The sequence below is a fragment of the Pogona vitticeps genome, chromosome 4, assembly GCF_051106095.1.
Source record: "Pogona vitticeps strain Pit_001003342236 chromosome 4, PviZW2.1, whole genome shotgun sequence".
Classification (NCBI taxonomy): domain Eukaryota; kingdom Metazoa; phylum Chordata; class Lepidosauria; order Squamata; family Agamidae; genus Pogona; species Pogona vitticeps.
Genome location: NC_135786.1, coordinates 59,446,248 through 59,473,827, shown reverse-complemented (window position 1 = coordinate 59,473,827; position 27,580 = coordinate 59,446,248). Strand labels below are relative to the sequence as shown.

Below are 27,580 nucleotides of genomic sequence, written 5' to 3'. Positions count from 1 at the left end.
GAGAAGAGATTGAATTTCTTGTTTGAGAGCAATGGTTAGAACGATCCTTGATGGAGGTGGGAAAATGAATTCTATGGCATAACCTGTAGCAATGATGGTGAGGACCCAGGAATCAGTGGTGATAGATGCCTAAGATGGAAGACGGGCTGAAAGATGAGGGACGGTGAAAGGAGAAAGATAAGTAAAGCAGATCTGGGGGATGGAGAAGTCAAAGATTCTGTTTTTGTTTCTTTTCAGGGTGACAAAAAAACTGTTTGGGGCATTAATGTTGCGCCCCATGTCGAGGTTGAAAGGAAGGGGCAGGCTGTGAAGTATACTTATTCCTATCAGTAAACAATCAGGATTATTGGTAAGAGTAAGGGTGGCATCACTGATACAGTTGTGGTCTGGTTGGGTGTTGTATGATTGTGCTGTTTTTTAAAATTTCTGCAGGTTGTCCAGTATGTCATCAGTTTTTTCATCGAATAGTGCAGTACCACAGAACAGTAAATATTCGATTCTCATATGAGTGTCATCTGAAATATGGGCTGATCATAGCCAGGCATGTCTACAGAGGGCTATAGCAGCCATGTCCCTGGATGACACTTCGATGTTCCTGACGTGTGAGGGCCATGGCCTCCTGGTGGAAAGCGAGGCCACAGGGTTTGTATTCACCTGAAGCCGACTGAAGTGAAGGGAGAGCTTTATTTCAGCGATAACCATGATAAGCTCCCATGGCCCCAAGATAATTGGCAGCAAGGAGGGTTTCCTTCCTTCTTTGTTATTCGGTGTGATATTAGAGCAGTTTCGCACCCTGTTCTGGGTAGCATCAATGATTGGGAAGCGGATGTTTGGATAGGAAGGCAGTGTCGTCTCCATGTGTCTTGTATAGATTCTCGACTTTATGAGACATTTGAGGAACAGAGAAGGGCTTAGACCAGGCTTGTTTAGTGAGCTTTAATAATGAAGGGATAAAGCTCATACTTAGAAGTGGAATCTGCTCTTCACTGAAGTCCTCATACACTTTATCTGATTGAGGCTGAGCAGGCTGCTGAACATCTAGTTCCATAGCTTTTGGAATTTCAAGAACTAATTGAGAATAGGTGGTGAAGGAGGTGAAGGAGGATTGGCTTCAGCAACATCTGAGTCTGATGTAAGTAGATTAGGAGGGGATTCTTGTATTGGTAAAGAATCAGAGGCATCAGAATAGTATGAATGAGAAGATGAAGTTGGAGAAGTGAGACGGTACTGTGGGATGGAAGTAGCAGGAGGTTCTGGAAGAGCAGGCCGAGATTCAGAAGGAGCGTGTTGGGCCAGTACGGAAACAGATTGATGTTTTGAATGTTTCTTATGGCGAGATTGAGTGGTACCAGGAAGCAGAGGCGGAGGTCCAGCGTATGTGGTGGTTGCCTGTACCGAGGGAGCTTGAGGTTGAGAAGGATCAGAGGGTTCTGTGACACGTGGTACTGTCAGAGCAGAAGTCCGGGACCATTTCGGTACAGTGGGTTGTTCTTGGAGAGGTTCAGGATGGGTTCTTTTGTGAGACTTCGGTATTGGAGGGAGTGGTACGGAGTAATCATCCAACGAAGAATGGTAGTAGCAACCATGATGATGGGATTGGTATCAAGGGGAAGTCAAAGAATCAGAGAAATCGGATTGGTAGTAGTATTGACGTCAAGAATGCCTAGGGTTGGTATAGAAGTCAAGCTCGGGCTGGTAATACTGATATGCTCGATGTCGAGAGCGCTTAAGAGGAGGCTCATAATACCGTGGAGGCTCATAGAGTGTAACCTGTTTCGGGTGGTGGTGTCGAGTAGGAGGCTCTTGAGATGCCAGAGACCCAGTTGAGTCATGGGTCGTATAGGCTTGGTATTGGAATGGCACATGTCTGGCGCATGATGGGTCTTTCTTAACCGCTTGCCCAGAGGTGATATGTCGGGTACGGAATATACCCACTCAGAATCGCCAATAGGGATGGAGCAACCCGTGGATCTGGGGCTCGACTGTGCCGATCGAGGAACGATGGTAACGTCAGCCGAAGTGAGCACAGAAGATGGAGGCTGTGCCAGTAGCAGAGATGGTGGTTGACCAGAAGAAGGAAGAAGGGTCTCTTCAGGAGAATCGAGGCAGACCATAAGCTGGTCCTGTAGTGGTGTCAAGTCGGGTACTGGCCTGTGTCTGGATTGACGAGAATCGGTGGAAGTCTTTTTTTTTTAATTTGGAGTGTTCCAATACTGAAGGGGAGGGGGTTGGCAGCGGGGTGGACTTTGCTGAACTGGAAGATTTAGATTTCAACTTCGGTTTGGTCTTGGAAACCGACTTAACTATCAGAGAAGTGGTAGTTGCACCTGGAGATTCTTTAGGGGGCTGAGATGTTTGGGACAGTTCCATAGTCTGAGTTGGTAGCAAGGAACGTTCCCAGAGGAATGACCTGAAACACTGTTGTCTGAGTTTAAGGGCTTGCTTAGTGAAGTTCTTGCAGAACTGTCAAATAGAAGGCTGGTGAGATTCTCCCAGGCAAAAAAGACAGAGATTGTGGCCATCTGTGAGGGGAACTTTATTGGAGCACGAGGTGCACCTTTTAAAACAGGGGAAGAGGGTCCATAAATGGCGGGGAGGGAAAAATGGGGGAGGGGGGTGATAGAGAAAAATTGCTCAAAAAGTCTCTTACAATTTTCCTTTGATTATATAGAAGCTAGAAAAAAATAACTTGAAAAGTCTTTTCCAATTTTCCTCAGATTAAAAAAGCAATGACGAACGGAGCTTGACGAGAGGAGAGACCTCAGCAACAGCAAAAAGGAACTGAGGTAATTGCCAGGACGGGCAGACCATGTGGCGGTCCTTGACGAACGTATCATAAAGCTCTAGAATATTCCGGAGACCTCTGCGCAAGCACAGATTAAACCCATTAGTGTGCATTCACAGAGACCACGAAGAAGAAACCCACAATCCTTATTTTTTCTACTGGGAAAAGGGCAATTACCGTGTATGGGAATAGACTTCTACCCGGTCCTGATGGATCTTTACGATGAGCCAGAAATCAGGCATGAGGGGGCACTTGGATTCCAAGTCATCCATCACTACCTCTTCACACTCAGAGTCACTGCTACCACCATCATACCCTGGAAGATGAAAAGGCACCATGCCTTCTGTGAATGGTTCAGCCAATTCATTTACATCAAGCAGCCATACACATAAGGAGGCCCTTGAGGAGCCTGAACATTCTTTTGCAGTCCAATAGTCAGGAAGCATCAATGCTTTAATGACTCACAGAATCATAGAATGATAGAAGGAGCCTATAAAGCCATCAAGTCCAACCTCCTGTTCAATACAGGAATCCAACTGAAAGTGTATCTGACAGAGCATTATCTAACTTACTCTTGAATGGCTCCAAGGTTGGAATGTCCCCCACCTCCTGAGGTTCCATTATAATACTGCTATGACAGTTAGGAAGCTCTTCCAGGTATTCAACTAAAATTTGACTTCCTGTAACTTGAGCCCATTATTACATGTCCTGCCTTCTGGACTGATCCTTCCGCTCCTCTGTATGACAATCTTTCAAGTATTTGAAGAGTGCTATCATATCTCTCCTCAATCTTTTCTCAAGGCTGAACATGCCCAGTTATTTCAGTCTTTTCTCGCAGAGACTGGTTTCCAGTCCTATGATCTTTCTTGTTGCCCTCCTCTAAACTTATTCCAGTTTGTGTTAATCCTTAAGCTGTGGTGTCTAGAAATGGACACAGTACTCAAGATAAGGCCTTACCAGTGCTGAATAGAGGGGGACTAGTATGATTTTGAGACTATTACTGCTAATTAAAATAACATTTGCCTTCATTGCAGCTGCATCACACTACTGGCTGCAGCTTGTGATCAACAACAATTCCAAGATCCTTCCTGCATGTACTATTAATGAGCCAAGTATTCCCTATATTGGAACTGTGCATTTGTTTTTTTTTCCTAGGTGTAGAAATCTGCACTTATCCCAATTAAATTTCATTCTTTGTTTCCAGCCCAGTACTCAAGCCTATCAAGATCTTTCTGGACTTTGTTTTCTCTCTTCCAAGGTATTAGCTGTTCCATCCAAGTTTGTATAACCCACAAATTTGATAAGCATTCTATGCACCCACTCATTCTAGTCATTAGTAAAAATATTGAAGAGCACTGGGCCCCGGACTGAGCCTTGTGATATCATGTCTGTTACCTTTTCCAGTTTAAGAAAGAGACATTGATAACAAGCACTCTCTGAACATGATTCTATAACCAACAGTGTATCCACCTTATACTTACTCTATCCAGCCCACATGTAGTTGGTTTGCTAATAAGAATATCATGGAGTACTCTGTCAAAGTTTTTGCTGGAGTCAGTATATATTACATCTACAGCATTCTCACTGTCTACAAAGAGGTTGCTCAATAAAAAAATAGGTGAGATTAATATGGAAGGATTTGTTCTTGACAAATCTGTATTGACTTCTATCTATTACTGCATTGTTTTCAAGATGCTTGCAGAGTGACTGTTTTATAATCTACTCTAAAACTTTCCCAGGAATTGATGTCAGACTAATTGGTCTATAGTTCCCAGGTTTCTTCTATCTGCCATTTTTGAAGTTAGGGACATTAGCACTCCTCCAATCATCCAGCACTTCACCCATTTTCCATGATTTTAAGGAAATAATAGATAGTGGTTCTGATTATTCTTCAGCCAGTTCTTTTAATACTCTTGGATGAAGTTCATTGGACCCTGAAGATCTGAACTCAAAGTAATAAGGTATTCCTTAACTACTTATTAATGTCAAGCTGCAATCCAGTACTTTCCACTTGTACTTCACATTCATAAAATGTCTTCTGGGAAAGATTCAGCTACAGTATAAATTGAGCACTTTTGCCCCCTTTTTGGTTGTATGTTATCATTTTTCCACCCTGAGTAGCTGAGCTACTATTTATTTTCTTTGCTACACATGTACCTGAAGATTTTTTGTTTTGTTTTTGTTGCTTTCAGTGTCTGTTGCTAACCTCAGCTCATTCTCAGCTTTTTCCTTCCTAATGCCACTCCTGTAATTCTTTGCTACCTCTCTATACTCTTTCTTCGTGATCTAGCCTGCCTTCCACTTCCTATGTGTGTCATTTTTAAAATTTTCAGGTCCTCTCTATGCTTTTTTGTGAAACCACATACAGTGATGCCTCGCATTACGTCGTTAATTCGTTCCAGCGAAATCGCTGTAGAACGAAAATGTTGTAATGCGAAATAAAAAAGCCCATAGAAACGCATTAAAACCCGATTAATGCGTTCCTATGGGCTTGAAACTCACCGTCCAGCGAAGATCATCAATAGCGCGGCCATTTTTGCTGCCCGTGCAGCGAGGAATCCATCCCAGAAAAGAGCGGGGAGCCATTTTTTTACCTGGTGGCCATTTTGAAACCGCCAATCAGCTGGCCGAAAATCGTCGTTTTGCGAGAATTGGTTCCCGAAGCAGGGAATCGATCATCGCAAAGCGAAATTCCCCCATAGAAAACATCATTTTGCGACCGCAAAAAGTTCATCATAATGCGATTTCATCATTAAACGGGGCGCCCGTCTTGTGAGACACCTCTGTATGCCTTTTTTGGTTTCTTCTGCATTTTTTCTTGTTGGAATTGTTTGCAGTCATGTCTTTATAATTTCTTTTTTTAAAAACCTCCCACCCATCTTGGACTCTTTTTTTTTGTTAGGATCTCCTGACATGGGACTTTACTTATTGTTGTTCTCAGTTTATTTTAAAAATTGGCTTTTTTAAAATGCAGCATACACGTGTGGCTACACTATGCTTTTGCTTCTTTGAAATCAAGAACTCAAGTATAACACAGTCACTTTCCCCCAGTTCTTAATGCAACTTCTTCCAGGAAGGCATCTCAAGTGGTTAGAATCAAGATTAGGACAGCTAGTCCTGTAGTTTCTTCCACCACTTTTTGTAGGAGAAAAAAAGCAAAAAAAAAAATTTAAGCCCACTTTCCCCAACTTGATGCCTTCACAATTTACTGTACGAACATTCTCATTACCTGCTTCAAACATTATCATTGGGAATGCTAGCTCGGGAGGTATAATCCAAGATAACTGGAAGGTAACATGTTGGGGGAGGCTGGCTTAAGCCCCTAGGCAGTGCTCCCACACAAAGGTGATTCAGCAATTCTACTCACCTAGGAGATCAGAGTCCACACTACCCTGACTCGATACCAGGCTCTGAACCCTACTAGGGTACTGCTTCCCACAACCTGTAGGAAAGAGTTAAAAGCACCTGAGATTCTAGATTCCCTAGTTCTCTCCTAAATTTAAGCAGAAATCTATTTTAAGCCCTTTGACAGGGTTCCCCCCAACTCATATAAAGAAACAAACCTGTAAAGAAAAGGGTGTCAGCGTGACACAAGACTGCAGTCCTGTTTTTACCCCGGTTGCTGCATGGATTGTTTGATGGAAGGGACGAAACAAGACTGACTTCATAAATAAAGCCGAAAGCAAGACACATGAATCCTTTCAGAGCTTACAGCCTCATGGGCCCAGCTGCTCTAACGTGGTTTTGATTATAGAAAAATCAATATTGGAGCAGAGAAAAAAAGAAAGAAAGAAAAGGATTTTAACAGCTACCCCTAGGAGAGGAAGTCTCTTTGCTGTTAGAGATAGGCCTGAGAAAATACGCTGACCTACATATTCTCACCAGTGTGAAACTACATATTTTTGTCTGGCCAATCCCAGTGAGCAATTTAAAATGCAAGGGCCAAGGCTGACATGCAAACACATCAAGAGCAAATAATAAAAGGCACCCAATAATCTACTCAAAGTAGGTGAAATCAATCAGCCTTTAAAATCAAGAAGGCATCCAGAAATTAAAAGGCACCACAGCCAACAACTGAACATCATTTTCTGTGCATTCTATCAATTTCTAAGAAGTTAACTAGGCTGTACGAAACAGAGCATTGGAACGAGCCCTCACAGAATGAAAATACAATTAACTTAAGCAAAAAAAAAAAAAAAGTAAGGAACAAGAAATCCATTTGACATTATACACACATCTCAGAATTTACCTCATGGACCTACATAAAAATAATACCCCCACATTGATTCATGGCTGTCAAGGGCTCAATTGAAGTGGCAACAAAGTTCTAAAAGGCTGCACAAGCTGAATATATGACTTCAGAAACCAATCAATTTATCTGTTCTAGAGGTTCATGAAGTAAATGCCATCCCAAAAATATCAGCAACCAACATTACACCTCATATATTGGTACAAGTTTCAGTAAATATATCCCTACCATTCTGCAACTTTTCAGTCTAAGCAAAAAAGATGAAGAGCCATCCTGGATACTCCTGAATTGGACTGCTCACATACATGTATTATGACTATATTACAAAGGCTTTTCAGAATCTTTGAGATTGACAACATGCAATATCCCCCAGGAACAAATGTTTTAAACTGACCTAGAAAGCTGAAGAAAATGTGTGTTCCTTTAAAAATCTATATGCCATCAGTTTCAAGGTTCTGAAAAGCTTTTGGAAATGTATTTATGCATCTGTTCTTTCAGAATAATGTCTAGAAATCTACAGGTGTTTGTGTAACTTGGTAAGGCTAACTGTGGTTATCTGACAAGGCACCAAATATGCATGCTGGTCATAGGCCTGGTCACACATCCACCTGCGCAACTCAGATGCACCTCAGCAGCTTGTCAATTTGCTGTGGAAAGTTACACAAATCTTATATGAACACCAATAAGATTTTAGCTGGCAAGACTGGTATTATTATAATTATTATTATCTTCGTCATCTTTATTTCTTGTAACAAAAAAAGTGTGCTTTGCATAAACTTCTTTAAGTGGCCAGGACTAGAGATTGCAATATGCTTACTAATACAGTGGTGCCCTGCATGACGACGATAATCTGTTCCAGGAAAATCACTGTTAAGCAAAATCGTCGTCATGCGAAAAGCCTTTCCCCATTGGAATGCATTGAAACCCGTTTAATGTGTTACAATGGGGAAAATACCTCGTTGTCCAGCGAAGATCGCCGATAGGGAAGCCATTTTGCGAGCACCAATCGGCTGTTAAAATGGCTGCCCTGCAAAGCATGGGTCCGGAAAACACAGGGCAGCCACATTAGGAAGCCAACAATCGTCAAAAAATTTGTCGTCTTGCGAATAAACGGTCCGCGAAGCACAGACCTAATCGACGTCCAGCGAAATTCCCCCATAGGAATGACTGTTTTGCAAATCACTATAACAATCGCAAAAAGTCATCATCATGCAATTTTGTCGTACAGCAGAGTTGTCGTCTAGCGAGGTACACTGTACTTGTTCAAAAATGGACCAACATGGAAAAGGCATCAGGACAGAAGTCCTTGGAAAGAAGATGCTTTCCTGAATATGGAACACAATATGCAACAGATACCAGATAATCTCTCCTCAGCTTGCATCTGAAGCACTCCTCCCAGATATGTCTCAAGAAAATATAAAACCCTGCTAAGCCTCCATGGTGATATTAAGCAACCTAGGGCAAGTTTAAAGCAGTCTTTCCTAAACTGTCCCTATAATACTCAGGTAACATAGCCAATGGTTAAGGATGATCGAAGTGCATTTTTAACATTTAAAGAAGGTTGAGAAAGACTGCCATATGCCGAATTATACACCACTTTTTATCAACTGGCCCTTATTCTCTACATTTAGTTGGAGACAGCTCCTCACCTTCCCTGCCTGGGGTCAAAGAGTCTGTCAAACTTGCTAGAGATGGCGTTGCAGAGGGAGATTTCTCACTGCTCCATTTATCTGAGGAATAAGGCAATGGTTGTGGCTGGGTTGAAAGCTCCTCATCCAGGGAGTCACGCTTCAAAGTACTGGCTTGATCTAGTCGTTGAACTTCATCTGACCCCTATATCACAGTAAAAACTTGTTAGATCTCACTTCCAATGAAACCATAAGACAATTTGGGGTAATGCACAAACACCTTTGACACTGCAGTCCAATACTGAACAAACAGCCATTAATCTAAGACAGATGCCACCATGTACATTGCTATTTACCTCATCATGTACATGGCTACTTATGCCAGGAAGTTCTCCAGTCTCCAGCCCAGTTTTGGTTTCACTTGTTGGCCATGTCCAGGGACCATGAACCTCCTCAGGCGGAGTAGAATGGGACAAAGAACCTTCAGTTTTGCAGTTGCTTTCACACCTGCCTCCTGTCATGGTGCTTTCCAGCGTTACTGAAGGACTGGGTCCGCCTACTAGGGCATGCAAGCGGCTAACAGAAACAAAGTAGAAATCGTTCCCTTCAGCATTAAGTACATAGCCGGGTAGGGTCATTCTCTGGAATTCCTGCAACAGAACAGTGAAGTCTCAGTGACAGGGAGCAAGCACAAGACAGCTCTATGGGAATATAATTTACAGAGGTAAAGGAAGACATATTTTGAAGGATAGGTCTATTTGAAGGAAATGTTGTTGAAGGCCTAGAAGCGAAAGATCTAAAAGCTGTGGACAATAGGTCAGGTTTTTTAAAAGAAAAAGGAAAGGTGAAAGACAGAGACCCACTTACCTCACGAAACTTTTCCAGTGATATCTCAGGTCCAAACACAAACTGCAAAGGGACAGCCTCACAGCAACAGCTTTGGCGGCCTTGAGAACTGTAGACGTGGTTAGCCACTCGGCTCAAAGTGTCAGCCACAATCGGTCGTGAGTGGCGCAATGCTGACACAATCTCATCATCCAAGAGCCAACGGATCTGAGGTGGTAAAGGCAACATAGCAAGGTCTAAATCATAAGCCCCAGCACAGACCCTAATGTGGGTCTGCTGTTAGCTGTTACTTCATTACCAAGCTTGCCCCTAGTTAAGTTACACTCCAGGATGGTGGGGTAAGAAAAAAGAGAGAGTGAAAGCAAGAAGCATACAATGGTGCCCCGCATGACGATGATAATTTGTTCCATGGAAATCACTGTTCAGCGAAATCATAGTCTAGCGAAAACAGGTTCCCCATTGGAATGCACTGAAACCTGTTTAATGTGTGCCAGTGGGGAAAATGCATCGTCGTCCAGTGAAGATCTCCCATAGGGAAGCCATTTTGAGAGCGCTGATCAGCTGTAAAAATAGCTGTCCTGCGAAGCATGGGTTCGGAAAACACAGGGCAGCCATTTTGCAAAGCCAACGATCAGCTGTAGAAATCGTTGTCTTGCGAACAAATGGTCCGCGAAGCACAGACCAAATCAACGTCCAGCGAAAATTGCCCACTGAAATCACTGTTTTGCGAATCACTATAGCGATCGCAAAACATCAGTATTATGCAAATTCATCGTTTAGTGGAGTCGTCGTCTAGTGAGGTACCACTGTACTCTCTTAAGTTTAGAACGGCCCAGTTCAAAGGGGCAGAAGGACTCACCTCTGTCATTATAGCTTCAACAGCCTGCCTATGTAATCCAGGAAGGTTGGAGAGTGCTGGGTGCCTTGAAAAGAGAAGCCAATTATTAGACACAGCGGCATACTACCTGTGCACTCCAGCAAAAACATAATATAGAGGATCCATACCCATCATCCATAGTTGATGGCAGCCTGTCCAAAGTGTGCATAAGTTCCTCATCAGAGCGGAAAGAGGAGGGCCGCCCTGGGGAACGGGTGAAGGAGATGCTGCTCTCAGAGGTGTACCTGTGGGAAAGAGAGGGAAGAGTCACTAGGCTTTCTTCAGTTCTAGCCAAACGTTTCTGCACACAGTGTCCTCACCCACAACTCAGTGCAAATCCTAGGACCTTACCGATTGTGATGCAAATCATTCACCATTTCAATTTCCAGGGGAAGGGTCAGAACAAAAACATCAAGGGTCACACAGAGCTCCGATAGATCGATGCTGTGCAATGTCCTGAAGCTTTCAACAGAGCCCAGCACCTCTCCTAGAAGAAGGGACAGACATTACTGAGGGAAGAGAATGCTATGCCCTTTTGCCACATGTCAAAGGAGGAGGGTGAGCCTTTGCCACATGACCCCTCCAGCCCACCCACCTTCCTGGGGCATTTTCAGTCTTGCAGTTCCCAGCAGTCTTTGTACCCTTGCTGTACTACCCCCACGTCAAGGCACAGGTTCATTTAATTCCATTCACCTAGGCAGGTGGGCAGTGTGCGAACAGGCTTGGAATTGTGCTGGCCACGCAGCTTTATGGAGCAGGTCAAGTGCATAAAGAGGGGTGGCATTTCTTGCTCCAGCAGCTCCTGTTCTGCCAGAGAATCTCCCAACACACTGAAGGAGTCTTCATCCTGGTTCACAGTGTTGGAGTCTGAAACTGAGTCTGCTTCTAGAGGTTCATGGTCGAGGGGGTCCCGATATTCAACCTCCAGTTCCGGGTCACTCTCAGTGACGATGCCACCAGCAGATGCATTCCCTACATATGAAGAATTCATAGGCCAAATTTTAAAAAAAAATGAAATGCAGAAAAAAAACTATGGTGTATCAAGCCTCTTAGAAAAGTTTAGCATGATGAGGCTAAATAAAATAAACCGCTAAATGGCAAGAGAGATTGGCTTGGTATATTGTAAGAGGTACCCCCAGACAGACAGTAACAGATAAATGTGGTGAGAAGGAGAGACATGTTGAAGGGGCTTGAGCTTACCGGAGGAAAGGTGGTTTAAAAAAAAAAATCAATAAACAGATAGACAGATGGGTAGGTACACAAATGACTTGCACTACTGCAATGCCTGGAGTCTGTTTAAGAAATCATGTACCAATACATAATAAAACAGAAAGCACATGCTGCTTTATTTAACATAAGCCCCTCAAAGCTAAGGCATCTTGTAGAATAAGCACAATTTTTTTTAATATCACTTCAAGGAAAGGTTTTTTTTATCAGTGTGTTTTCACAACTGGCACATGAAAGTCTGCTTGATCATTCTTATCTCAGAAATGTATAGCTGTAACTATGAATTATAGTCATATTAATAAAGCCATAAAGACCAAAGATTACTTAGTTATTTGAATAAACATCGGTCAAATAGCTGGCTGATCGGTGTTCTATGTAACTGGACTGGATTTTACTGCAAATTCAGCTTAGCATTCATTACCAGGGATGGGATCTTTGGGGAGGAAAGAACTCTGTTCCATATTTTAGCAGGAAGACCCCCCCAAAAAATTATGGGACATCAAAATGGCAGGAGGAAGAGCAGCCCTTCATATCTCCACACTGTTCCCAAGCCATTTCTTTGCACCTTCTGAAAAGCACACTAGGCACTAAAGCAGATAGACCTCAAGAGGCCAATTTAATTAATATTCAGCACATTATACATGTAGTATGTAAATTTCCCTTTTTCTAAAAATGGGAAGAAGATGCCTTGATATTAATAATTTTCTTCATTTTGATTAAGTCCAAAAAAAACTTTTTCAAGGAGATAAATGAACTGGGTACAGACAGATGCTCTCAATAACTTCAGATAACATCCACATGAGTAATTCGGTCAGTAGAGCAACTGTTCTAAGTTGAAACTATCTGACAAGCTTCCAGAAGTTAAGGAAATTTTAATGTCATCGCATGTCAACATTTCCTTTTCCTCACCAATTTATTTTCTAGATATTTTTGAAGGAGCCTGTTGCATTCAACACCTTTTGAACGTGTGCATTTTTGCATCTTGATATTTTCTAAATTTTGAAAACCTTACCTATGCTACTAAAATGCCAGCAATAGCAAGAAAACATTCTTAATAGCCTAATCATAATGCATTTTCCTCTTGTCTACAGAACAAAAAAAGAGGAGCATTTTGGGGTTTTTTTTTTAGCTCGCTCACCATTTCTTTTCATGTTAGAGAGCAATAAGCAACATGGGCAGAACTTTGTCAGAAGAGGGATCCAGACCCAAGCAAATGTATGCAGAATAAGAATACTGAACTGAGCCACACAAGTTCTGCAAGCAATGCTGCAAGACATCACAGACAGATGAAGTATGACCAGAGGTCAACTGCTGGACTATTGAAGAAAAGAGGAGCTCCACAAGCAGGACATCCCCACTCTCAGCTGTGGGGGGATGACAAGGTTTAATGTTTTGTATGTTTAGAGGGCTAAAATAATTAGAGGTGTGTTGAAAAGCAAACCTGAAAATACGCATTGTGGTTTGAAAAACAAGGTTTGAACAGCGGTATCCTAAAGGTCACTGCAAAACAATCAGCCAGTTGTCCATCCAAGTCTGAAAGCTAGGTAAAAGTAAAAATATCATTGCTTCTTTCCTAACAAGCTAACACTTGAGTGTGGACATGTAAACAAACAAGACAATGTAAACAATGGAGAGGAAAAATTTCTAGGCCATAAAACTCCTAGAGTAGTGAAATGTATGTACAGCAAAAGGAATGTAAACTCTCAAAGAAATTTAACAAGGTGTATTACATGAGGTAACAATTTGCTCTACCAGCAAATCTGGATTGTTGACAGTTGAAAGGAAATGTAAACAAATGAGAGAAATATAAATATAGAGAAGCAAGACAGAGTCATACAGCACACACCAGATGCCAATAACACAACACTGGAAACTCCTTTCAGATTTTAAACAGTTACAGTACTGTACTTATAAAGAAAGACTGGTTAGAATGTCCCTTTGGAACAGGCATGTTTCTTTACAAAAGAGGGCCTGAGGTGTGCTTTGGCTATCCTACGACTGCTAACGGTACAGTTACTCTAATGTCAAGCTTCAGCAACTCTGCTGCCGACAAAAGGTCTTACAAATCCTCAACTATAGACAACAGGAAGTTTTTTTCAATCCAAATTCCAAAATCCAAGTGTAATTTCGACCTAAAAGTGGAGTAGACATCTTATGGTTCTCCAGATTTTGAAAACCAACTCCCACCAGCCCCAAATAGGTAATCTACAGTTAGGAATGATGACAGTCTGAGTCAAACAGTATCTGGAAATCGTACATTAGACACTCACTATGAAGGCCAATTTTGGTCTCAGAGGAAAGAGACATCCAGACATCCTTTTCTGCCCAGGAATGGCAGGGGTTAACTAAGAAGAAAAGTTTTGCATATCTAATACATATGCTCAGCTCCTTCCTAGTTCTTCAACTAACAAGCACAAGAAAAAAATAGAGCTTCAAGAAAAAAACCCGAATCTCCTGCTGCAGGATTGTGCCCAGGTCACTCATAAGACAAATAATGCCAAAGAATGTATCAACCACTGCATGGGTGGGTCAGGATGTCTCCTTCATTGCAGACCAGAATGTCCCCTCACGACAAATATTCAGTGCACCATTCTCAATCCACACGAAGTAACCAGCCAGAAAAAGTGTGATTTACCCAAACTCCAGCAGTCTAATATAACTGGGAAGGTGGCTGAAAGTTACTTAGGAACCATCTGTTGTACTACCCTTTTACCAAAATCTGCTTCAGATTAGGTTTACAAATCTGGAAGCTGAGTCATGGCAACTGGATGTATTTCTTGTTAGGTTGAAATCTTTCACTACTCATCCAAGTAGCTTCTTCAGTCTGAGGAGAGTTGGTAGGAAATCCCTGATCCCAACTCTCCTCAGACTGAAGAAGCTACTTGGATGAGTACAGAAACGTTTCAACCCAGACAGGAGCGCACTTTGCCCAGATCTGCTCTACCTAAATCTGCTGAGCTCAGACAAAACAGTAATACCACTGAAGAACTCTTAAACAAATGCATTTAACTTTTCTACGTCTTCCACGGATTTAAAAAAATCCTGTATCACTAAATTATACAGAGGGTTGCATGCATTTAGTTGCTATAGCAATTCACAGTACTGTAAAAAGGTCTCCTTACCTTCATCAGCTGCCAGATCAGTTTCTGAGCTCTCCAGGTCTTCACTGCCTTTCCTATCCACCTCATCCTGCGAGGCTTCTTCCTGAACAGCAACAAGCAATAGCTCACACAACACACGCAAAGCCTCGGTACTGCATCCTCCCACATTTGTCTTTAATGGCCTCCAGCTCCCACAAGGGGATCTAATAGGGCAGGAAGGCAAATATGGAAGCATATTGTCTTACCTCTTTTTTTGCAGAAGAAGGACAATAGAAAAAATAATGAGGATTCGATGGCACTGGCTTAAAATATAAGCTGCCAATCTCCAAGAACTTATCCTAGAAGAGAAAGAAAGAAATGGCTAAGATAGCCTACTTTGATCAGAAGAGCTATGATGCTTAACCAACCCCAAATGAAGTTTCCCCCTTACCTGGATGATCCTGTTCAAGTCAGGATGCTCTTGGCAAGGTTGGCTATATAAGAGCGAAAGAGGGAACTCTGGACAGCAACGCTGGCTGGGCTCTTGGGAAGGACAGGCAGAGATCTGGGAATCTGGCTCACTAAAATCCTCCGTCTCTGTGCTAGACAATAGAGGTTCAAAAAGAATCAAGTCACTTTCAAGTATCTTCATAGCCCCATAGTCAGTCATTCACTCCTACAGCACTCCTACAGCACTATTTTTGCAGTCAGCAACTAATCATTCCTTTTAAACCCCCTTTTCTAAATGATTTAAGGCCCAGATACAGACACTGTGAGCTCTGCTTTTGTTGAAACTTGGTGTTTGTGGGCTGTGGGTCCATGAACAGAGTCCCACAGAAATCAAGGCCTTTGATCACACAGCCATGTTACAGAAGCTATATAGTCCATTCTGATAAAGAATATAAGAGCACAAAATACTATGTTTTAATCAGCTCTCCTCAGGCCAAGTGAGGGTGAACAGTCAGACAAGACCTGAAGTTCTTGGTTTTGTTTCAGCAGCATGAGTGTTTCAATCATTCTTTCAAGGTCTGAACTGCTCCCTCAATGCTTTAAGTCAGGGGTCCCCAACCCCTGGTCTGTGGCCTGGTGCCAGTCTGTGGGCTTGCCAGAACTGGGCGGCAGAGACTGATCTCCGCCCCCTGGTGGGCGTGTCACGCTCACGGGTGGGGACAGGTGCACAATGCCCTTCCGGGAGTGTGACATGCCCCTCCCCAAGCACGACACGCCCCCCACGCACGGGGACCGCACCCCCCAACCAGCCCACAGTCCCAAAATATTTGGGGACTGCTGCTTTAAGTAACACTTTCCAGAGAAATGTATTATAACATTTACAGCTGGACAGTATCTTAAAAATGCTCAACCTAATGTTATAATGAACCTTTCTAAGACTGATTTGTTAGAGGTTTAGTCAATTGATTTTTAAAAGAACTTATCTACCATGAAGTGATTAGGAAGAGGATCAGTGGATAAATCCTATCATTACAGACCAATGTGCATTTATTGATTTGGTCAAATGGAGACAAAAGAAAGATTATGAGGTGAAGTGTTCAAAGTGAATAGTGAAGGAAAGTAATTTGTTGTATCTGATTTAAAATTCAGAAATTTCTAAAAAATCTAATCTTACATTCATTACATTTTAATGTAGTCATTACAGTTGTTGCAATTGCACAAATATGTTGATTATGTAGAACTTTAACAATGACATGTAAAAAATGGAAAACAAATCCAAACCACAAAACAAAACCTCCTTGGTAATTGATTCCACTTTACAGTTGAATTATTCCTGTGTGTTAGAAGCAACATTTCATTCTTTACTTGCTCTGCTTCTTTCTTCAAAAAGCACAGACTTTGTGTCCATCCTATTCATAGTTTTGAAGAGTTCTGCGAGAACATTTTTGTTCAGATTTTCTCCAAATCAACATGGTCCATTTTTTTACTTTTCCTCACTGATTCTTACACCCATCCTTTCCTCTTTTCCAGTCTCACTGGTGCCACAGCATACTTGCAACAATTCAGAGCTCAAGCCACGGGACACTTCAGAAAGAGTGCAAGGCTCGCTTGTTGTACTCGGATATGGGACTGTACCTGCAGCCAGACAAGTGCGCCATATTATCTTTTTCGGCTGCTTCTTCAGGACCAGGACAGGTGCATGCACAGACATGATCATAGTGTAAAGTTACTTCAAGTTCCTACTTCCCTACGACTGGAAGCCCAGCACTCACAAGTAGCAGGAATTAGGTAGCCCTTGGTTACAAATATCTTCACTCTTACAGTTGCACGCCTTGCTACATCAGCTGTTAATGCCCATGAGTTAGAAGAGCAGAGCACAAGCCACTAAACACAGGTACACTACACCTGCCTCAAGAGAACTGCTATGTACCTCAGGAAGGTCGATGCATGGGAAATAACCAGCCTTGTCTACAATCTCAAACTGGAAGTTGGTTTCAGTACTGGGATGCAGATGGCAAAATTTCATTTTACAACTCAAATTAACCTTCAAGTCCACCCTCCAACAAAGTGGAAAGGTGAAAGTTGTGCAGTACAGCATAGGCACTTTTCTTCATTTGTGTAAGTCTGAACTGTTCTTCCCATGAGTATAAGATCAGAAACTTTGGCTCTCCTCTGATCTCTTTTCTGTCTTCGTCTTCTTTAGGTAAGAGATCTAGCAGCTTCCAATCTACTATCAGAAATGAGAGAACCTTCCTGTATTTCTCCATTTTTTCATCATTTTTTGTTGTGGCAAAGATATACAGTCAGCCATAACATGTAACATACAAAACCATTTCCCTTTCTCAACCCTAATTTAAGAAAAAAAACCTTCATTTTTTGCATCAAATCATATTAGCTACTCAAAAGTCATACATAACTGTAACACGAAGTGTTTAGCACTATGTACATTTGCCTCTATAAAACTCCTAGCTCGCACATTCCCCATGTTTCCTCTCATATAACCAGAAGCAGGACTAAAGCAGTTTTGTTTTAACAGATTCCTGTATTCCCACTACATGCACACCAGGCACTGTGATCTGAGAGGAAGTCATTTGACCAAATGACCCAAATAATGTAGAGAATGTTGCTAGCTCGTTTAGCAGCGGACAAGAATTTATTTTTAATCATGATTCCTCCTTCACGCCTAAGAATAAACCAAGAGTCTGCTAAAGCAAAACTAAAATTTGATTTGTTCCTCGCTTCAATCTATAGAAGAGGAAAAGGAGGCCTGTGCCTTTCACATGGCTTCACACAGGCTATATTTCACTTTGTGCATACTGCTAAATCATGGTATAGTGTTATATATCAATTTGGCCATGCAACAACTTGAAAGAGATGATACAGAGCAAAGTCACCCGTTAAGTTAGGCAAAAATCTGCTACATCCAGCAGGAGGAGAGAAAATTCATGTAGATTGTACTACTAATACTGCCAGAACATCACAGGGCTACTTTTCTTTTCAAATTCTGTTCCCTCTATATAGGAACAGCCACATCACCTGGAAACAGAGGCTAGCACCCCCCGTGTCTGAGATTCTCGTGGTGCTTCTCCCTCCAAGCTGGTGAGCTGGTGTTGGTGACGGTCACAAAAGGAGCGCACATGATTGCACAGCGTAAGAAGGAAGCTAGTGATGTCTATCTCTTGCAGAAGTTCCTCACAGTAATCCACGGCAGTGAGAATATCAAAGGCAGTGACGTCATGACCCTGTTGTAAGCTGCGGAACAGCCCTAAAGAGAACGAGGAAAGGATACACATCAGGTGGCTGTTTAAATGCACCTAAGATGGGCACAGTAAGCAGTGTGAATAATACACTTACACAAGAAAGCACCCAAGATTTCTTGGGTTCACTTTGGGTCCTTTCAGGGAGAAAGGCGAGATAGAATAAATAAGCCCTGCCCAACCCTCACTTTGCCATAAAATCAAGCTGTGTAACTGTGAGGGATGCACCTTTCCCACAGCCACTGGACAAACAGTATACCCCTCTCCTGGTCTTCAAGAAAAAAAGTCAAGCTCAGGGCAGTAACAGAGGAAGTATGTGTAATGCTTGTCTTTTCCATTCCTCCCTCCTAGCAGCATATTTCTGCTCCTTACCTTTCACATAGCACTGGTGGGAATGCTCTTGAAGCAAGGTGCAGTAACTCACCAATTCCTTGTGTTTGGAATCTAGCCAGGGAGCACTGGTGGGGCGCTCCACAGACTGGCTCCTGGAAAAAAAGAAGCACCCAACAGCATAACAAGGTGCCCACTTACAGCAAGGCTGAAATTCCTCCTATTTAGCCTGCTCCTAACCCCAGATACAGCATGCCACTCCGGTTTGGGAGACTCAACAGTGAAAGCCTGCACTCCTGAAACAAGGAGACAGTCTCAAAGCCCAAGGTTTGCTCGGTAGATACTGCCAAGATATGCTAGGACTGCACCTCACCTGAAAAAGATATCTCGAAGAGGCTTAACTGGTCTGGGATTGATCATCTGCTCCCGCAGCAGCTCCAAAGAGCAGCTGTAGACAAAAACAGGACAGCGGATTCGGGAGCTCTCACCCAGCTCTGGCTGAGATGCCTGGCGGCTGAAGGAGATGCGCCCTTCTCTTTTTGGTGTAGCTTTTGGATCTCCTGCATCCTGACCAATTTCTGCAGAGAAGAAATAGCTTGGAAAATCAGGATGCTCCGATAGGGCAAATGAGAAGAAAATTACATTATCTGTAGTTTTCAAACACCTTCTGCCCCAAAGATCTGCAGTGGATCTTTCATTGTCTCTGCCATTATGAAATGGCAACATACATGTATAGGAAGATCTGTCCAAAGCTCAGTCCCCTGACAAAGCAGGGACAGAAGACAATCTGAGAAGCATAATTAAAATAACAAAACACCCAAGTCCCCAAATGGTCATATTGGCTGGAGGACAGTAGATAAAACATCAGTGAGGACACTATCTTAAACAGGACCTAAGATCCCTGAGTTACATAAAGAATTGGAAACCACTGCACACCAAACCAGAGAAAACCTTCAAAGTTAAACATATGGCTTTCTTTTCTCTGTTTGATGTGAAAAGGCATCCAGTGAGTTTGGTGTGCACAATGACAAGGAAGAACAGAAGCAGATGAATCTAAGGAGGAGAGAAAAAGTGCCACAGCACCTTTCTGCTAGAATACAAGTGTCTTGCCATTAATGTCTGGTGAGGAGTGCACTGGTGGAAAAATCTACCAACCCAGCTGCCATGTGATGGAACAAGATGTGACAACTGCCAAGCCTCATACATAAATACATGTCTTAAATCACCTTGCTGCTGTAAAACCTGAGGATATTTCCTTTGGAATGTGCTCCCCTAGGAGCCCAATTGCCTGAGGATGGAAGGACGAGAGGGAGGGGACCAACATCCTTCCTTATCAGGCAGGGTTTAAAGTGATAAGTGTCTAGGGAACACTCCGTTTTTTAAAATTTAGCTATTTAAAAAAAATCAACATTGTTTTTAATACTGACTAGTTCTTCCGAGAGAGTCAGTGCAGGCGCAGACAATACCCATATGTGTGCATTCACAGAGGCCACGAAGAAGAACATCTGTTGTGCAACAGACACATATCCTGAGAACTCTATGTATTTTCAGCAGTACTGAGCTAGATGAACCAATGATTCAATTGGGTAAAGGGAAACTTCCTAAGTTTTACAGGGGACATGGAAAGAGCCTCCCAAAAGATGATGAGGACCATGGACATACTTGGGCATCTCTTGGGAAACAACTCCCTCTGGTTGATCCTCCTACTCTGGAGGCACCACTGGATTGTTTCTGGCATGGACAAAGAAGATGACATTCTATAGATAAGTTCCACTTTATATGGACCTAAGGAATATCACAAGGTCCAGCCTGTGCCCCCAGCTCTGACAAGACTAAAAAAATCCCACTAAAATAACACAAGTACATTTAGTATGTGTTTAGATGTGTATGAAGGGGACGTGGTGGCACTGAGGGTTAAACCGCAGAAGCCTCTGTGCTTCAAGGTCGGAAGACCAGCAGTCGTAAGATTGAATCCAGGTGATGGAGTGTGCTCCCGTCGCTTGTCCCAGCTCCTGCCAACCTAGCAGTTCGAAAGCATGTAAAAATGCAAGTAGATAAATAGGGAACACCTCGGTGGGAAGGTAACAGCATTCCGTGTCTAGTCACGCTGGCCATGTGACCACGGAAACTGTCTATGGACAAATGCTGGCTCTACGGCTTGGAGACAGGGATGAGCACCGCGCCCTAGAGTCGGACATGACTGGACTAAATGTCAAGCCAAACCTTTACCTTTAGGTGTCTATGAAATTTTTGCACCTTGAGCTACAGTGTATACTCATTAATATCTATAACCAAGTCCTAATGCCAACTCCTCTCCCCACATGCAGATTGCACAACAAAGGAAATGAACTATGTTGCAAAAGCAAAAAAAGCCAAAGCATGGCTGGTACCATTGGCTGGCGTGATGCTGACAGTTGGAAGTAACCCCACGGTTTCCAGTTCCTGCACTCCTTGGCTAAGTGATGATTCTGCCTCTTTTGCAGATTTACCTGACCCAGAAGGCATCAGTCTCTGTATATCTGGAAAAAGAAGCCATAGTTTGGGTCTGTCATATTCACAGCAGGCCCTGCTTTCTTCCTTCTCCTAGAGACACAGGGCACAAGAGAGAATCGACATCTCGGGGCTGTAGGGAAATTACTGAGTTGGGCAGTTGCAGAAGTTCTAGCACAAAGAAGTCATTATTCAATGTAGATGTCATTAGCTAATTTGTTTTCAGTGCACCTGACTACATTTGTGGGATACAATCAGGACAGACGGAACCACATGTCTGCAGTAGCTTTTTTTTTTTAAGTTTAGAGTGAAATACAGGATCTACTAGTTTGGAAGGAGTCAATGTCTTGTAGTTCTATATTGATTTTTTAAAAAATAATTTTATATTAATTTCATTTTACATTAATTTGTAGTCCATAAGAATAAGAAGTGCCTGACAAAAATCTCAGGAAAAAATGATCCAAACAAGCAACTACTGTATATGAAAAAATGCTTATATTTAGACACATAATAGAATTCTGCTTGCCTTGACATGATCTGATTAATTCATCACACAGCTCAGAGATGGTCAGTAGACAAACTAGGATCTCTGATAGATTTGGATTGACAATAATTTACTAGTTTACAGATGGTGACAAAGTAATTCTGCCCCTTAAATTACACTGATGAAATTGAGAAAACTAAAGGCTGGATTCTGTTCAGTTCTGAAGTCAAAGCAAACCAGAGAGTTTCAAACACATATCTTTTGTATAAGGTTCCAACTGCATCTTAGTATTCTAGAACAGAACGAAACAGCCCCCATGAGCCTGAGGTCTGTTTACCACCGTCAACAAGGATCCTGGCATGCAGCTGTTCTTCTCCCTGTGATTTAAGGATTAAGATTCAACCACTACCACTTTTCTCAGACAGCTTCTCCATTTCACCCTAGAGAACAGATATTTCCATACCTGGGAATGTAGTTGGCAGGAACGTGAAGAAAAGATGCTGTGGATTTACCAGTTTGGCATAACATCGCCACTGGGGTAAGAGATTATCAGGCACTTGTGAAGTATCAGCTTTTGAACCCTCTGTATTATCTGGAGCCTAGGAAAGTCCAGACAACTTGGTCAAGTTAGTTTTCATTAGAAACAACCACCCTGTCCTCATCATGGTGAAGCAAGGAAAGCATTTCCTGGTTTCAGAGGCACAAATCTCCCTTTATGCCTTCCTTCCAAATATTATTTTATCTTGCTGTTGCAGGTGCAAATTCAAACATTGCCCACCACTGCCTTAAATTCAAGACTGTGGCCAAAATCCTGTAAACTGCACTAGAATAGGCTATTGAATCAATAGGAATTGACAAGCTAGTGCAACAGATCCTTTAAAATTGAAACAATTTGTTTTGACAAATCACCATGTTATGATCTTCTATAAACATGATACTCAAAAGCGAAAACAAAAGGTCTATACATTTTAAAGACAAGCCTTATAGTTGATACTGTTAAAGTCACATTCGTATTTTTTCTATCTTGTTGTTTTATCATGTAGCATTAATATAAAGAAGAAATGTTGACCTCTCCTTAGAAAGAGATTTAAAGCTCGGTGGGTGCAGTAGCTGGGCAATTTTCTAAACCTAAGACTGGCATGGAAGTTCCCAAGTCTTAGAGGCTCTTTCCTGGAAGTTTGATACTGATTGCAAACAGCTGCTATACCTGGTGCATACTTGCAGAGGCAGTTGTGTCTTTGTTCACAGCAGAGTGATAAGTTTTGGCTGGATCCTGATGTTCAGAGGGCATGGAGGCCTTGGAGAGCGCTAATGGAAGAGGAACAAGGTCAGAAGAAATCAGAGGAATCAAGCAGGACAGAACAATCAGTGTACGTATATCTTACCTTCAATTACTGGAAGTACAAATGGAGGTGGATGGCCATCTCTGTCCCGCTGCAGCACCTGTTCCATGAAAGTTGCGTGATCTGTGCCCAACAGTATGATCTCTCTGTCGCTGAGGTCATGCTGAAGACAGCCATGAAATAGGCCAAGCAGCATTTCATTGGGCAAGAAAGAAGAATCCTTTGTAATCTCAGCTACGAGGGAAAAATCCAGAAACATGAACAACATCTGTTCCTAGTGCCCCAGGAAAGCACATCAACCCACCATATGCACATTTCTGGCAGCTTAATAGGAATGACACTGACAGTAGCAACCAGCCTCCCTGCACAGCAAAACAGAAATGATTTTGTAGGAAGCTTCAAAAAATTCAGAAAGTACCATTCCTGTCTGTAGCAATCACCCCTGGAATTAATATTCAGCAGTGTATTTGCATGCACCAATGAGAGCTGTTGGGAGGCGGAGTTGGAGAAACTAAGGGAGGGGTGAGTCAGAGTCTAGTCAGTTCAATCAGAGAGAGACAGTTTTGAAGGAATAGAGTTTGGGGGTTTGAGGACAGAGGGTGTGCTTAAGGAGTGATTAGTCAGTGCGACCTGTATTAATTAAGATAGAAGAGGTTAAAGTAAAATACTGAAGCTTTGTGTAACTTTAAGAATGTGCTTAAGAACTAGTCCTAAAACAATCAATAAACCTGTTTCTGTTTAAAAGTTCAGTACTGAATGGGCCTCAGTCTTTCATAGGAAATGTAGGTTGATAAAGAGATTGACTGGTGGCAGCACGTTAAAGGGCGTGTTGGGATACTCGTGTGAGCTCTTTGTTTGGTGAAACAAGCAGGGGCCATGGGGTAAATGTCACACTGTCCTATTCTTCTATCCATCTCACATCTAGTGATTGCCAAGGAGAGAATTCCCAAAACTCCAGCACCACCTGAACTGGAACCCCTACATATTAAGCCCAGATGTGCTGGAATGGAGCAGTGACTATTCAGAAAGGACATATGCCCTGTGTATGTTCAGAAGAACTCTTCTCTATTACAGTGGGGTCTCTACTTAAGAACGTCCCTACTTAAGAACAATCCAACTTAAGAACAGCTCCATTTGCTAAATTTTGCTTCTACTTGAGAACAGAAATCCAAGATAAGAACAGGAAAAGAAACCTTTTCTGCTCTTTTTTTAACCTTAGGTCATCTTAGGTTAAAAAAAATTCTCCCCTAGTGGTAGAGTACGTATTAACCAGCTTTGCATTAGTTCCTATGGGAACTAATGCTTCAATGTACGAACGCACCTCTACATAACAAAAAAACAGCCAGAACGGATTAATTGGTTTTCAGTCCATTCCTATGGGAAATTTTGCTTCAACTTAAGAACGTTTCAACTTAAGAACACCACTCCAAAACAGATTAAGTTCTTAAGTAGAGGTTCCACTGTAGTTTCTATGAACGGAAAAGAACAGATACGGATTAAATGGTTTTCAATGCATTCCTATGGGAAATGCAGATTCAACATAAGAACTTTTCAACTTGAGAACCACCTTCCAATACGGATTAAGTTCTTAAGTAGAGACCCCACTGTACTACTGGGGAGAAAAAGTAAAAAAATAGCTTCTGGACTAAGCCCTCTCCATGCCCCTCCTCTACATAATGCAAGCCTGAAGTCTTAAGGTAACTTGCCTCCTGTCAGCATCAAGAAGAACATTTCAATCTGCTGACACTTGGACAGTAGTTTCATGAGGTCAAAGTGGAAAGGAATCTCATGCACACGGGAGCCACTTCCATGATCACAACCTGTAGTGAAAACCAGGAGTGTAACCTTGATTAAACACGCTGGAAACAGCCCCACTAAAAAAATACCCACAAAGTATCTGATACGACCATCACCTTCAACAGCACCAGCAACAGGCCTAGGATCACACGCAGGAAAGGACCAATCCTTGTTCTGGCACAGTTGGCTGACATACTCAAAGGCAAGCAAGGTGTGGATGCACATCAGATCTTGAGGATAAAGCTGGAATATGGATCTGAAGTTAGATACAAGACTGAGCAACCAAGTCATAAAGCACTCAACACTGTGACTTCATTGTTAAAGACATAACATTCAAAGACAAGAAAGAGTTGCAATGATAAACTGGGATTATACGAACATACAGCACAAGTACATACAATGGGCAAAATCCAGTTGGTGCATTTACACTGGCATAAGCCAGATCCAGGCGCTAGAAATAATTACTTGAAACTGAAAGTTTCCTATCCCCATCCCATCCCTGTTTCCACTTTCGAAGCTCCCTAAGGCTCCCTTTTGCTCTGGGGAAGACTTTGGGAGCATCAGGATTGTAGTGGGGGAGGTTTTATTAGTAAAAAATCACCGCCAGGAGTCCATACCAACAGGACTTTGTCCTGTAAGGTTCATGGAAGCTAGATCATTCCCCTCCTCCAGAAAAACTTCTTTAAAAAGTGCTCTTCCACAGTCATGACTCAAATGGTCTTTACAGCAACAGTAACTCTGAGTTTAAAGATTGCTACAGCAGGGGAATGTGAACAGATGTCATCCCAGTTAAAGGACTAGTCACACCTGCTGCCAATCATTCTCCCTGCAGGAAAAGTCCCCCAAGGGCTGTTTTCCCACAAATCCCCATCCCAAGAACGCACCACTTTAGGTATTTTCTGGTAAGGCAGGCCTTGCAAATGACGCCAACTGTCCACTGCACCCTCCACGCAGCCACTTTGTGGCTCCACCCAGCATTCTGTGATAAGATTCAGCTCCATGTCCACATCAATGGCCTCCACCTCTGTATCATTGTCATCATCTGTGGAGAAACTTGAATGCAAACAAAGCAGAATGGGTGTAGCTAGAGCATGTTCGGGTGCTCCTGCATAATCACAAGTGGTGTGATGCCTCTTTTGGTGCCTCAATGTCCTGTCTTCCTAAAATGTGAACAGATTTGCAGCCAAAATAACCTTGTATTTCCCATCATCTACTGTTCCTTTCTGGCCAACTCAATTAAGGGAGATTCAACAGTAGACATATGAAAGGTGAAGAAACCTCTGTTGTGTAAACTATACAAAGGGGCATATATCAGCAACAATCTGACCCATACCATTTCCTGCTAGCTATGCCCCCCTGCTTTCTACATAGTACAGATCGAGGAATGTTGTGGAAGGTAAATACACATAAACCAGTTTCTGAACATATCAATCTCCCAGGACACTTTGCTATGGACCTCAAAAGTGCTTACTGTAGAAAAAAAGGAATTATAAAATGGAGACAGCGGAAACTGGTTGCATGAAAATTTTCCAGTGCATTTCTAGGGGCCTCAGTGGAGATAAGACTTCTTAGTACACTACATATAATAAAACAGCTGCTACCCTTAGCAGGCTCTGACCTCTGTCCCAGTAACACCACCTAACATTCCTATGATAGCATACAATTACCGCCCTGCCCAAAATGTGTTAACTAAAATGATTTACAGCTTCGCATACATATTAATACACAGGCATTTATACTCCAGTGTTTGGGGAAATGGATTTAAATCCACGAAAGTTCACACTGAAATAAAATTGTTGTTTCCTAAAGTGCTACAGTATTTTTCTTCTTTTGCCAATATGGGTACTGGACTTTGTAGAATGAAAGCTCAGCTTACTTACAAGATAATGGATTGTTTTAGTTGCTCATTAGAAGAAGAAATATGAACTGAAGTAGTACATATTTATGGTTTCCTATAAATAGCTGGATGGATAGCTCAGTGAGTTAGTTATCTGGTTGTGGACCCAGACATTGTGAGTTTGATTTCGCACTGTGCCTCCCAAAAGAGCCAGCCCAGGTAGTCATGGGTAAGCTGCACTGTCCCAGGGCAGAACGGGAAACCACTTCCGAGTACGCTATACCTAGAAAACCTTGAAAAGGGTTGCTGTGCCAGAATTGACTTTATGGCACACAATTATTAACATTTGTTCAATAATACATCTAGTACGTATAATTTCAAAATAAACTAGTCATACCATCTAAATGATACATAACACAAGCTTGATTCAAATGGGATCCTTTCATCTCAACATCCAGCTGCATAGGAAGAATTTCTGTGCACTTACAGAAGCATTCTTGTTATGCACAAGACTAAACAGCAACAAAAACTAATATTGTTCTTCTATCCCTGCCTTCACAGGCATATTTTTATCAAAGTTCTCACAACTGTCCACAAGACTCTTTGGTCTTAGAAGCTACATAGAATGTTTAACTCCTTTCCTCACCTGTCTTTAGTGGATGTGGAGTGTGGAGGGAACAGCACATATTGGACAATGCAAGTGCACTTCTCACTGCCACTCTCTCGTGAAGAATCATTCTGTGGAAGAAAACCTATATGTCACACTTGTCTGCTACCTTTCTCCTATGATACCACTGTGAATTTCAGCTACTAGAAGAAATGCAACTAAGGAGCACAATTTGCAGTCACTCTGCTCAATGAGCTGCAGCAACTTCTGATCTCCACAGCTAAACATGATTT

General features: G+C 42.3%; 1 protein-coding gene across 5 annotated transcripts in view; it reads right to left on the bottom strand.

Moving 5' to 3' along the window:
* Positions 1 to 27,580, bottom strand: part of SZT2 (SZT2 subunit of KICSTOR complex) — an 81,136-nt gene that overhangs the window by 33,432 nt on the left and 20,124 nt on the right. For 4 of the 5 annotated variants that reach the window (XM_020783215.3, XM_020783217.3, XM_020783216.3 and 1 more), the window contains exons 18-40: positions 27,327 to 27,418; positions 25,728 to 25,896; positions 24,960 to 25,086; positions 24,753 to 24,866; positions 23,089 to 23,280; positions 22,911 to 23,011; positions 22,167 to 22,302; positions 21,120 to 21,248; positions 19,103 to 19,307; positions 18,772 to 18,884; positions 18,179 to 18,407; positions 15,144 to 15,294; positions 14,959 to 15,051; positions 14,735 to 14,816; positions 11,079 to 11,357; positions 10,737 to 10,872; positions 10,514 to 10,630; positions 10,368 to 10,431; positions 9,530 to 9,715; positions 9,019 to 9,312; positions 8,684 to 8,867; positions 6,153 to 6,227; positions 2,963 to 3,101 (exon numbers count right to left, since the gene is read on the bottom strand). In XM_020783215.3, coding sequence (XP_020638874.3) covers positions 2,963 to 3,101; positions 6,153 to 6,227; positions 8,684 to 8,867; positions 9,019 to 9,312; positions 9,530 to 9,715; positions 10,368 to 10,431; positions 10,514 to 10,630; positions 10,737 to 10,872; positions 11,079 to 11,357; positions 14,735 to 14,816; positions 14,959 to 15,051; positions 15,144 to 15,294; positions 18,179 to 18,407; positions 18,772 to 18,884; positions 19,103 to 19,307; positions 21,120 to 21,248; positions 22,167 to 22,302; positions 22,911 to 23,011; positions 23,089 to 23,280; positions 24,753 to 24,866; positions 24,960 to 25,086; positions 25,728 to 25,896; positions 27,327 to 27,418 — 3,407 coding nt within the window. The remainder of the gene's footprint in view (positions 1 to 2,962; positions 3,102 to 6,152; positions 6,228 to 8,683; positions 8,868 to 9,018; positions 9,313 to 9,529; positions 9,716 to 10,367; positions 10,432 to 10,513; positions 10,631 to 10,736; positions 10,873 to 11,078; positions 11,358 to 14,734; positions 14,817 to 14,958; positions 15,052 to 15,143; positions 15,295 to 18,178; positions 18,408 to 18,771; positions 18,885 to 19,102; positions 19,308 to 21,119; positions 21,249 to 22,166; positions 22,303 to 22,910; positions 23,012 to 23,088; positions 23,281 to 24,752; positions 24,867 to 24,959; positions 25,087 to 25,727; positions 25,897 to 27,326; positions 27,419 to 27,580) is intronic. The other variant, XM_020783220.3, reaches the window with a different exon arrangement.